The following is a 13,631-nucleotide window of genomic DNA, read 5'->3' on the forward strand; positions in this document are numbered from 1 at the left end:
CCCCCCCCCCCCCCCCCCCAGTCTGGATAGGGTTAATGCAGTTGAATACACAGAAAAGAACGTTAAACTCTATAAACTTTCACTTCACAACAGATGACAAATAATATACTCAACCACCAAACGGCAGAGTGAGACAGTTGGCGGCTCGCTTTGCCCTGCGGCGGCCGGTTGGATCAGATCGGACGGGCGGCCGGCCCCCGCTCTCCGGCCCGTCTGCTGAAAGGCGGAGCGTCTCGGGAAGGAACACCACATATAGCATCACAAATAATAGAATGAAAATGGAAATCCAACTTACCTGGCGTTTTACTCATCTCGTGAAGACGCTGCTCCAAGGTGGCGGTTCGGTTTCGCTCCTTGTCCAGGTCACGGCGCATGTCGTCTCGGTCGCGCTTCAAGGCGTCAACAGTGGTGGACATGTCGTCTTGGTCGCGCTTGAATACGTCAACAGTGGTAGATAGTTGTGATATCTCCTGCAAATTTATAAGCGTATTTGTTTGTATGTATGTATAAATGTATACGCACGTCAGAATTCCAACCGTAAAGAAAGATGAAAAAGCAGAACGTTCTGGCTCAATGGACTCAATAAAGCTTGATAAACAGAACAGGAACGCATGCCCAGGAACAAAACAGAATTAATGTCAGAAAAAGTGATTAACAACAAGCCTTGTGGCACAGGGGTATTTACCTCTTTATTGATGAACGTCAGAGGGGCGAGTCCCACACCGACTAAACTAAGTATCACGGCAATACCGGCGATCATGCAGCTGCGGTGGGAGCGGATGAAGCTACAGAGGGCACCATGGCCGCTTGCTTCACCCTGATACGTGCGGTCTGTTAGAAAACAAGAGCTTTTAAAACAAGAAATGTTTTATCAAAACATTGAACTGAAATTTTCAACTCCATTCTTTATCAAGGAATGACATCAGACTGGAATTGGACTGTAAAAAATCTGGGGAAATTCAACTTTTGTGCTTTAAATCAAAATTCAACTTTAAGTTAAACCTGAATGGATAAATTCAAGACTCCTGAATGGCTCTTGAATAACCTCGTGCTAGCATAACCCCCAGGCGTCTTGTTTGGACCGGTTAAATGATGTAAATGAATTGTTGTGTATTATGATATAGCCAGGCGATCAGACCCCGCAGGAAGGAATGATCATGAATACAGTACAGCAAAAGTTTTTAAAAAGTTTGACATGCCTCCAGCTGTCTTATCTGGTAATGTAAAAAAGTTGTTGTGTAATATATAATGGTTTATTATTTTAAATAACCCACTGTAAATAACTGGGCATAATCCAGGGAGGCTCAAGCCATTCTCGGCATGTCATTTCTGGATTAGATGAATTTAAAATAAATTAGGAAAAACACAAAGTGAAACACATTACATAATAGCAAATAATCAATCAATAGACTAAGTTAGCGAAAGAGCCCATTGGTAGGTTGCTAAGATCTACAACAACGAATAAATTCATGAAATTTATTGTTTAACATACGAATAACTAACCAGTCTTGTCGATATTAGAAGTATGATTGCTTCTTTGAACTGCTTAACAATATTACTATCGGTAACATTTGGTGCCTTGTCGCTTAGCATTTTTTCTCTGCCAGACATAAAAAAAAAGATTATTACGTGATGTACTCTTTTAACTTTCCGGCCCGTTTGTTGACGTTTCATAATTTAAGATGGCGTCCATGAATTGCTTAAGAGATCAGATTTGTCAAAAATATCTCAAGAAAATACTAATTATCAGTTTGTGATCGTACGGCAATCGTGATCAGACGCTGGAATACAAGACGGTTGCATGAAAAACAAAAACACAGGATAAGTTTTACCTGCTCTGGAGACGTACAAAGCGTTGGGTATACTCGCAGCGGCGTCCGCAATTGATCGCCAATCAGTCTGGGGCTGCTGCATGGGCGTGGTGCCTGGAGGAAAATTAAAAAAATAAAATGGCGCGCGTGATGTGATGAAATCATAATATAACATTATTTTCACAAATATCTATCTATTAAATATCTTAGTTTCATTTTATTAACAACACAAACGCGTCTGCTGCAAATAGATACTCATAGAATTGCATGATATTACTGTAGCAATATTTTAGTTTGTGGCTTTTCAAAAGTACGTTTCATCTTGAGGTGCGGTGCTGGTTCCAAACTGGTTATGTTTCCAATTGCACCAACTGTGCTTGAATACTGTTCCTTTACGTGCATTCAATTTGGTCTGACGACTGAAGACTAATCTATAAGTTAAGGTTTGCTGCTATACGGCGATTTACTTAACCAACCGAAATGGTGGATGCATCACTCAATATACCATGGCCCAAGAGGGGTTCACACTTCATTCATATGAGAAGGTAGTAGGGTCACTTAATAGTACTTGTGCCCCCACTGGTATATAAAGAATATCGTCATAAGAATGCATCTTCCGAGTTTCATGCCTAGACCAAATTATATCTGAATCTTAGACCAAAGAAAACACGTTGTACACCAAGCAAGCCACTGGGTAATTATAAATCTCAATATTTGTCATTACATAGATTTTCGAAAACCAAACCCCCTGACGTGTAGAGGGAAGATATTTTCAAAAACATGTTTACCTGCGTTGTCACTAGTTTGGGACTGCTGTTGATCTCCCGGCATGATGGGACTTGTCAGGATTCTGCACAGCAAAAATACACGCCCTACCTCAGGAGAAATATTATAGCCTAACCTGAAATAATTAGAAACCAGAGATGAAAGAAAATCATATTGTGTGGGTGGAAAACAACACACGTTTTCCAGGTGAGACCAATCATACAGACACGTAATCCTTTCTTTGTTTGTTTGTTACATATTGAGAGAGAAGTATCGAAAACAACTTTTTAAATTTTGATCATGTTTGGAAAACTATTAGATACATTGAAATGTATATGCACGCAAGGGAGAAAAAAAAATTTTTTTCTTCATTTTTGTTTTGTTTTTCGTCTGACATTTTCCGTGTTCGTCACACAACAACTAGGGTATTTTGCTCAATTGGCAAACCCAGGCTTAACTAGAGTTCGGCAAACTCCTACCTCCATAAAATATTTAGAACGTTTGTAAATTTTATGCAAACGACTTGTACATTTACTTAATTTATTCATGGTGATGTTCATCATTGACTAACATACACATGTCACAAGTTAAAAATTTCCATCATTAATCTTTAAGCGGTTTTAAATCAGTTCCTCATATCATACCACATGCAAGTGTATCTTTAATGTGTGCTCCAAAACCAGTTTTACTGTTGCTGTTTGGATTTTGAAGATCTCAATGGTATAAAGACAATAAAGATGTGGAAGTTGAACGATTATAATGTGTTCAAAACAATGTTCATGATCATGATTCTGATGTATTCTTGCGACTTCCACATCTCTGTACAGGATGTTTCTGCTACAAGTATCTGTCTTTAAGTGTTCTTTTTGCTGGCAAGGTTATATACCTTTTTTGAGACGTCAGAATCAATGATTTTTCTAACATAATCAAAAGATCGAAATTATCGGATCCTAAGGTTACTTTGTGTTGGACCCTTTCAAAATGATTTCCAGCGATAAATATTGGGCTCTTATTAACCATATCGCGATTACGTAATTGTAGACTGAAGTTGTTTCGGAATTTTGTATGGAGGATATGGATTCAAGCAGTAGATTAATTTTTTTAAGACGATCTAAATTCGTTATTCGCGATGAACTCAGTGGTTTTGATAAAGTGTGTACGGTTGTGTGACGTTACAGCAATAGTCTAATTTGGCAGTGTTGCTATGGCGGTCAAAAGAAAACACGTTGTACACCAAGCAAGGCACTGGGTAATTCTGAATCTCAATATTTGCCATTACCTAGATTTTGGAAAACCAAACCCACTTCTTATCTGTACAGTTAAGATATTTTCACAAAAAAAAAATACCTGTGTCAGCAGTTTGGGACTGCTGCTGATTTCCTGTTATGGTGCGACTTGTCAGGTTTCTGCACAGCAGAAATACACGCCCTACCTCATGCGTGGTCCGAAACGCAATGAGAAATATAGTCTATCCTGAAGTGATTAGAAACCAGAGATGAAAGAAAATCATATAAACTGGGTGGTAAACAACGCACGCTTTTCAGTTGAGACCAATCATACATTCACGTAATCCTTTTTTTTTCATTTGTTAAATATTAAAAGAGAGGTAACAAAAACAACTTTTGAAGATATTATTTTCTTATCATGTTTGGAAAACAATCAGATACATTGAAAAGCATATACAAGCAGGGGAGAAAAACAATTTTTTTTGTTTGTCTGACATTTTCCGTGTTCGCCACACAGCAAGTAGTCAGTCAACGCACGTAAGATTTTTGCATGAACGAAATTTATAGATTTTCTGCTAGAGCCGATTCCACATTACCAAGAGGGTCTTTCTTGCCTTTTGTTCCAACATTTTGAAAATCTTTATAACATTATAAATGTGATAAGTAACTGTTTAGAACTATTCATAACATCTGTGTGATGTTCTAAATATTTTCTATAGTGTTCATACATGCTAGAAACATTTCTAACATCAAATCCATTATTTCTGTTAGTTTCTAAAGTGTTCCAACATAGATTCATCATTTGTGATCACATGTCATCATATGTTCGAACAGTGAAACAAAATGATGAAACTGGGTCAGTGGGCTGGGAAGAGGGCAATTCACACATCCCTGCCAAGTACAGAAAATATCTTTTCACAAAAGAACCACTAGTGTCTACTAAAGAAAATCTAACAATACAAGACCCAAACAAAAGGCCCATTTTAGCAGATTTGTTTATTGGGGTAATAAAAGTATTTATGGAGGAAAAAAACGACGCAAATTGTTGGAACATATGATCACATGTTCCAACTATAACAAAAACACATAGATGTTTCTAACTTGTTCTAAATAAAGAGATATTTGTACCATTAATTAACCAATGTTTCCAACATATATAGATAGGTTCAAACATGTTCAAACTTTCATTTTCAATTGTTTGAACAATTCAGAACTTCAGTGACTGAAATATTCTTTTGCTTAGAATAGTTCAAACTTATTACAAATATTATTTCAAACCCTCTCGGTGACTCGGAATCGACTCTACCGTGAAATTCATATGTGACTTTTGCCCAAGCAAAACTCTAGCGGTAAACCCATGCTTAACTAGAGTTCGGCGACCTAATACCTCCATGAAATATTTAGAGCTTTTGTACATTTTATGCAAATGACTTGTGCATTTACATGAATTATGCATGGTGATGTTCATCATTGACACATGTCAGAATTATAAAATTCCCTTCATTAATCATTAAGTGGTTTTAAATCAGATCCTCATTTGCAGGTCATACCACATGCAAGTAATCATGAGTCTGGAATGTTAACGTAATCTAACCTCACCCCCCCCCTCCAAGACCCGTTTTACTGTTGCTGTTTGGATTTTGAAGATCTCACTGTTGTGAAGACAATAAAGCTGTGGTAGTTGAACAACTATAATGTGTTTAGAACAATGTTCATGACCATGATTCTGATCTCTTCTTGCGACTTCCACATCTCTGTCTCAGATTTTTGAAAACCAAACCCACTTCTTATCTGTACAGTTAAGATATTTACACAGAAAATATTTACCTGTGTCAGCAGTTTGGGACTGCTGTTGATCTCTTGGTATAGTGTGACTTGTCAGGTTTCTGTACAGCAAAAATACACGCCCTGCGTTAGGCGTGGTCCGAACAATGAGAAATATAGTCTAACATGAAGTAATTAGAAACCAGAGATGAAAGAAAATCATATAAACTGGGTGTCAAACAACAAACGTTTTTCAGTTGAGACTACATGTAATTATACAGTCACGTAATCCTTTTTTTTGTTAAACATTGAAAAAGAAGTATCGAAAACAACTTCTGAAGAAATTGATTTTTTTATCATGATTGGAAAACAGATACATTGAAAAGTATATGCGAGCATGGGAGAAAAACATGTTTTTGTTGTTCGTCTGACATTTTCCATGTTCGTCACACAGCAAGAAGTCTGTTTTTGATAAGAATAAGGTCGTTTGATAAGAAAATAAGAAGTGTTTCAAATTCAAACCTAGTTAAATAGCCAGTATAATTAATTAAGCAGATGTGACTGTCCATGGTACTGAAAATGCCATCTAATACGGGTTACTCTACGGTATCCTTTACTGGATGAATCATTGTACTTACTTTAATATGGCGTCAACAATTTCAACAATATCGCCATGACGGACATTGAAGACGTACTGCTCTTTGGATGAACTCTCCCTACACTTGCGTCAAGCTTGCGTCACTGTGTGGTTCGTTCACTGCGTCACTGTTTTGTTATTTTCTCCGATTTGTTTATTAATTTAGAAATTGCGTAATACCTAAAACTATGACTTAGAAGACGACAAAATACGCAAAAATAGAAAAAAAGTTCTTTATCCATGAAAGTCGTTAAGCATCTTTCGAACCCCGCAGTGACGCAAGCATGACGGAAGTCTAATGAGAAGGCACCTTTAGGTACACGAGGTGATGGTTATGCGCTTAGAATCGTGGGTTGCCATGAAATTGGAGCTAAACATGCCGATATGCCTGTTTTTTTCTTTGATTCTTTAAATGGGGACTAGAAAAAGTTTTTTTTTTAATTTTGGAAGATGCCAACATAATTGAAAATTTTCACCTGCTCATTAGGTATGAATACGCAAACGAAGATGCGTTGAGAACATATACTGATGAAAGCACAATGCAATACATTATCAAATTAGAGAGAGAGACAATTCAAATGTTCCGAATGCGTAGCCGTAATGATGCAGCATAGATCATTTCTGACGATTTTTGAAATTCTTTTCATGGATGTAGTAAAATACATCGATGAAGATTAGACATCCAGGTAATAATATGTATAAGATATATCACTGCCGAAAGATAGTGGATGCTATCTGAAACGTCTGACCGTTTCCCAAATCATATCCAGTTGCTTGAGTAACTGCTTTTTGGCACGATGTAGTAAAATGATTTCCAGCCGGCCACCCAAAGAGGCTGCGGCATGTTCATGTGATGCTCTAGATATGTGCATTTTGCTGGACAACCAGACAGTGCCTCCATGCGATATGTGTTGGTGAGGCATGCCATGAGCTAAAGGTCACGCGAGGATATTCCACCTCAGTGTAGAATGAGGTAGAGTCAAACTCAGACGATGCTGTAATAGCTCTTGAAAATGATGATGTCATACCCTCTCCCCATTATCGGGATTGTTTCCGTTGTTGTTTCTCATTATATGCAGATTATAGATATCAATATCTCATAAGTATGTCTTGAATATATTACAAAAGGATATGAAAGGGTGCAGAAGATGCAGAGTTGTAGTTATAATATGCTCATATATTTTTGCAGCTGAACTGCAGCTTCTCAGTTTATTGGTTTTCTTTCTCTTTTTTTTCTTTAGTTTTCTTTCTTAACATGCTTCATTGAACTCACCTATCTTCCTGCCTGTCTGTGTATATGTGCATCATTGTGCACCATTTTGGTCATATCTGTATCAAACCCACTCTTGGAAGCAAATACCCCGTGCACCTTATTTTATTTTCACCAGAAATACATTTGAGTGAGCGAATTAAGCACACGCTATACTGGTCATCAACTGCACCTATGGCGCTGTGCAATAACAGAATACAGAAGTACAGAACTTCCTATGTGTAACATGTTTATATCCTGTAGTGTTCTTCAAACATGTCTACCACCATATTCATACCATATGATATAATTCGTAATGTATATCATGCATTGCAATAATCGTCTCTCCTCTCTCTGTCTCGCTCTGTATATATATAAACTTAAACTTTGACAACTTTAATGTCGTCCGCATACACAACGTAACTTTCTACATATTGGCATGACGAATATATTCTAGGCTTTTGCAACGAAAACGAACTTGCATTTACCATTATTAACCATCTCTGTACAATATATAATATTTACTTTAACAAACAGTAATATTTCTTCTACCATATTGCTACCATATATCATCATCACTATATATACCTTATAACATTTACTGCATGTGCTATATGAATAATTACGTCACAGGCTGCACACTCCTAGCGTTTTTATATCATGAACTGATTAAAAGATTTGTTTCCGTACCATTTAGAATGCTATAATTCTCTTCCTACAATATAAGAAAGAAGACTCAAATATGCTGTACATGTGCAGGTATAATGTTGCTTTCTATATTATGTTCGGTACTGCCATGTCACATAGTCTTTTTCGCCAAAATGTTTCCTTATTACATGTCTGTACTCTAATTCACAACTTCTAACACACCTACATACATCTGCACTTCTACAAAATTATACATACAGCGTAGTTAAGCTAAACTATTATATCGTCTGTCACGGAATAAAGGACTGGAATAGAATGGCTGAATGCATCGCTCAACTACTGAAGCTTCCAAGACATTTGACCGTACAAATGGCAAATTCCATTGTTTTGTCTTCATTTTACTTTCCCAGCTATACGTTTTCCCAATCTAAAAAGTAAAATTCACTAAAATGATAACGTTACAAGCTAAGGCCACTCCTAAACGTTACAAATCAACACAACAGTAAATGTACTTCTGCTGCAATCACATGTGTCCACCATCAAGAATGGCGCGTATGGCTTGTTGCCTTGCAGTGTGTGCGTGCGTGTGTGTGTGTGTGTGTGTGTGTGTGTGTGTGTGTGTGTGTGTGTGTGTGTGTGTGTGGTGTGGGTGGAGGGGACGCGCAGTAAACTTTTTATTCTCATGAATGTCGACTACGTACGCTTTAGGCCACGTTTAGAATGCTCCCTGTGTACAGAATATGCGCAGGGTTGCAATTTTACCTCACCGTGAAAGGGCTCATGCAGACAGAATTAAGATAAAAGTAAAGTGAGGCGGTTGTCATAGCATTGTTAAGAGATTTGCTCTAGCATTAATCCTCAGAACGGCAGCTCAAAAGGAACATTACGTGAAGAAGCTGTTAGCTGATTGCGTGCAAAGAAAGCTGTTAGTGGGAAGAAAAAAGTTGCTAGTTGCAATTGGCAGGTCGTGGGGTTATTTTGTGGTTGGTTGTTTCTAAGGAGCAGGTCTGATCTTCATGACAGAAGACTTGATGGAGTACCGGTGAGCTGTCCACGCATGCCATTGTATACCGTGATTATTATCCCCCCCGCCGCCATGCTTGTACGGCTGGTTCAGGTTAACGAGGTCACAGGCTCTATACCACCAACCACCACGACCGCCTTGGTTAGTGGCGCAGTCAGAGCCCGAATGATCGTCGTTATCCTGGTCGTGTGTTGAGAATCTGCCACCATCATGATAGCTTAACCCTAGCCCACCATCCCCAGCAGTGCCGCTATAGGCACCAACATGCAGACGGTACTTCGCTGCTTCATCCTCGATATAGAACCTGTCATATTCAGCGTATACCGTTTCCGAGGACCAATTCTCGAGATCAATGCGCAGAAGGTATACCTTCTCGTTAGAGATCTGATAGATCTTGTCGTTTCCCAGCCAAAACTCGCCGCTAAGGTCCCCAAACCCATTTTTGTACGCTTCCCAGTCATTAACAAAATCTACAGAACCGTCGAAGCGCTTCTGGAGGACAGTCCAGCCGCCGACTCCGGCTTCCATCTCACAGTAGACCCGGAACGAGGCTCCGGCGGCGTCTGGCTGGATGGTGTAGACACCGCTGGTGGTGTGGCCTGCCTTGTAGACGTCGTCACAATCTGTAAGTCATTTTGAGTGACATTTTAACTTAGATGTATATGAAAGGAGACATAAAACGAAGGGAATTCATCTCAGAAAGCGAACTTGCCGTTTGGACAAAGATTTGTGAAAGTCGGTCAAATGAGGACTTTGAAAACTATAACAACTCAGAAGAAAAGGCAAGTCAATAGAGATTGATATATACCTCTCAGCGGGCTGACATTGTTACTGGAACAATTGCAGCTTCCTGGTGCTCCAGGAAGCCCGTCACTGCCGTCCCGGCCGTCTGACCCGTTGGCTCCGGGTGAGCCCTTGGGACCCTCGGGGCCCGGTGGGCCAGGGGGTCCGGTTTGGCTGCATAGGCCAGGAGGACCTGGAATCCCATCGCGACCGTCACGACCATTCAGGCCAGGCATCCCAGGAGGCCCCTGTGCGCAGCCTGCACGGCAAAGTAAAGATCAATGAAATATTGCTACATGTGGCAATATTTTGTCTCCAATGTGATGCACCTCTCACTAGGACAAGCCACGGGTCTGTATTCACCATAATAGACGTTTTGCTGCCCCAGTGCTAAGCAATAAATCAACAATACCGCATATAGCTACTTAGCAATTATGGCAGACGGTCAAATGGTAAGAGGGATCTGGACCTTTTGGCCCCTACAATATACATTCACGTTACATTTCTTGTGCAGTACTCTTACGGTATGGCATATCACATGGAAAATCTTGACCACATTTTTACGTTAAGGTTGGAAGGTTTTGAATGTTGGCAATTGCAAAGACATGTATTGTTTTTTTCTGTATCTGTATCTATATAGCCAGTATAACTGCCCTTCGGCATAACATACCAGCTTTGCAGGCACGCAGCGAGGCAGCAGCTGGTTATATTACACCGAACGACCCGTCACACCTAACTTTTTACATTTATCTGCAAGCATTTGACTGTTAAAAAAAGAAATATTTAGAGTAGCAAGTTGCTTTCGGACTTGCTTTCAATTTTTCAACTGAATGTAATCCCAAGACATGGGCGCATTCAAGTCTGGGCTAAAGTTTCCCCTTGTTCTGCGATGTCTAATGTTTTGCCACTACTGAAAATAACACCCTAAGGTACGACTTGCAAGCATACTCGGTTTCTCCTATGGACCGTCGGGTATAGACAATATGCATTTTCACTTAGAGCAGAACATATGGGTTCTGTTTGCTTGTTTGTTTGTTTGTTTGCTAAGTTCGCCCTTACCTCCGAACGGCAGAGTCAGGCTGTTCGCAGCTCTCTTCGCCCTGTGGTGCATGCCGGGATCAGGACCGAAGGCACCATCTGCCGACTGGAAGAGATTTGGAACAGAAATTAACTTACTTACTCTACCACACTGTATTATTGTACTTTCGTTACCATGCAGTGATGATGATGATATTATACTATGGTAGAATAGAGCATGATATAGTTGTATAGTATAATATAGCACGTGTTGTTACAAATAACTCAATTCTGCCCGGGTCTTCAATGCTCTTTAAATTCAAATTAGCCAAATTTCCTTCCTTCTTCCCTTTCTTATGTCCTTCATTGCTTCCTTGCTTCCTTGCTGTCTTCTTTCATTTCTTTCTTCCTTTCTTCAGTCATCGATCCATAATTTTAAACTACATTTGTACAACACTAGCTTTTGCTAAACTCGTACTACACATTGTAACTAATAATATCTTCCAACTTGCAGACTAGACTACACTAGACTAACACAGTACTGTACTTGGCTTTGCTAAAACTACTGTTATAATAAGCGTATATTGCGCAATTTTCATCATATGCATGCTTATCTGCACTACAAGTATGTAGTCGTTTGGCCATGTTTTACAGCTTTCAATCAAGTAGTGCCTTTCCATTATAACTGTCTAATTGATTTTGATTCATGTAAAAATGTCCTAAATCAGTTTCCTGGTTTTGAGCAAAATAGGTTTCGTACAGGGCTGAGAACAGCTAATGTATACTTTAGAATTAAAATGAACATAACACATAGATAATGCAACCATCTGCAGTTTTTGTCAATCGTCTCATCCCAACAAGTCACAAGTCAACAAAGCCCTGTCTGGTTCAATTATTTCACTCAATTAGATCTAATCTAGTAAATGTCAGAGTGCAAGAAGTAGCCTTCTGTATTTTTACGAGTTAACGCACAGAAATGTGCACACAACTGACTTTATATCTCATTCATACTTTTGAACAAGACATAGGTTCAATTTGCTTGAAGGTTAGCCATACACAGTTCGTACACAAGTATCGCAATTAGTTATCAAAAGAAGGTGAGTTTGTTGACATTTTACCTCAGTGCTCTCCACGCGATTGTTGCTTTCCCAGGACTTGTCTTTAGTCAGAGCCTCCAATTTCGTCTCCAGAGACACAAACCGCTCGTCGTTGGCCGACAGCAGCTGCTTGAGTTGCCAGTTCTGCAGCGCCAGCACTACCAGCGCCGAGACGATCAAGATAGCCCCCACGGCGCAGGCTGCCTGGACCGCCGCCGACCGCACACGGGACCTCCGGTCGGCATACACGGGCCCGCCAATCGCCAGGTCCCCGGTCATCAGCTTATCTGTGCTCATTCTCTACAACTTAAGGGCAGTTGAGCAACGAACTCGGCTTAATTACAATAAAATGATGATGGTTTCAAGCAACCTGAAGAAAACTCTGAGGCACTACGCTAACTGGCCGTATGTAGTAGCACTCATCGACTGAAGATATATTTTGAGCTGAGTAGACTTTAATTAAGATATAATATTCAAAAAAACTTGTCAGACAAGAAACCGGGAAATCCCCCTTGCTTTTTTCTGGGGACAAGGTCTATGCCTATTGGTGGTCAGCTACTGTTCTTTCCTCACACGTCATGAATGTGAATATATAATGACTGATTATAAGTTGTTTATGTCGAAGTCAGAGGCGTTCTGTTGAATCCCGCCAGGTGACACGGGTCACAGGTCACACTTGTTTTTCAAACTGATCAGAAAACCCGTTCAGCCGCTCATGGCGTAGTCCGTCTAGAGGTATCCTGGTGCCGGAGGCATCTACCCTGACTTTAGACAAAGGGTGTATATTTTGAAATGAAAACACACCAATTTTTCAATGAATCATAGTAGTTAGAATATAGGTCTATGTCATGAACAACTTGACATCATCAACGCCTTGGGTATATGATTGTGCCAGACGATAGCATTAATGTGTTTTGAATGATAAGATCACCTATCAGCATGTGCCCCCCTCCCAAATATCCAGTGCACTGTTGTTTGTCGAAATCCGAATCGCTCGTAGTCCGTTAGGTCACAGGTTAACGTGTTGTTTTCAAAGTGATAAAAAACTGTTCAGCCGCTCATGACGTGGCTTGCCAGTCAAAGGATCTCAAAGATCTTCAGCGATAACGTAGCACCTGAAGCATCCACCCTGACTGTTGACAATGTGTTTATATCTTGAGATGAAATAACAACAATTCTTCACATAACGCAAGACTTGGTCTTTCTAAATAGTATTGGTCTATGTCATAACTAACTTATCATATTGGATATATAAATGTGTGAGACGATGGCATAAATAACGTGTCTTTGTATGTCACTGAATAACGTACACACACTCATTTGTGAACACGTGTTGTAATCGGCGGTTTTGTCAAATCATGAAGTATTTATTAGCTCGCAGTGTTCGAACTTTTCACAACAGTTTCCATTGATAGATATTGAGGACTTAAACTTAATATAATGACATATTTGTAGACAGAAGTTGTGTCGAAATTTTGTACGGAAGATGTGGATTCATTTTCAAGCCTTTCCAAATTTCAAGAGACGTAATTTTTAACTCGGCGTTTTTTCAGGACGATTCTAGCTTTTTTGTGTGACGTCACATCCACAAGCCAAATTTGGCAGTATTC

General features: G+C 39.6%; 1 protein-coding gene across 1 annotated transcript; it reads right to left on the reverse strand.

Annotated features, from left to right (window-relative positions):
• Nucleotides 1-9,094: 9,094 nt before the first annotated feature.
• LOC118425069 (ficolin-2-like) lies at nt 9,095-12,434 on the reverse strand. The gene is made up of 4 exons (XM_035833888.1): nt 12,043-12,434; nt 10,967-11,051; nt 9,933-10,166; nt 9,095-9,747 (listed from the first exon to the last, which is right to left on the reverse strand). The coding sequence occupies exons 1-4, from the start codon at nt 12,316-12,318 to the stop codon at nt 9,095-9,097; spliced, it is 1,248 nt and encodes a 415-aa protein (XP_035689781.1). The 5' UTR covers nt 12,319-12,434.
• Nucleotides 12,435-13,631: the final 1,197 nt, after the last annotated feature.

The sequence above is a fragment of the Branchiostoma floridae genome, chromosome 10 (assembly GCF_000003815.2).
Source record: "Branchiostoma floridae strain S238N-H82 chromosome 10, Bfl_VNyyK, whole genome shotgun sequence".
Classification (NCBI taxonomy): domain Eukaryota; kingdom Metazoa; phylum Chordata; class Leptocardii; order Amphioxiformes; family Branchiostomatidae; genus Branchiostoma; species Branchiostoma floridae.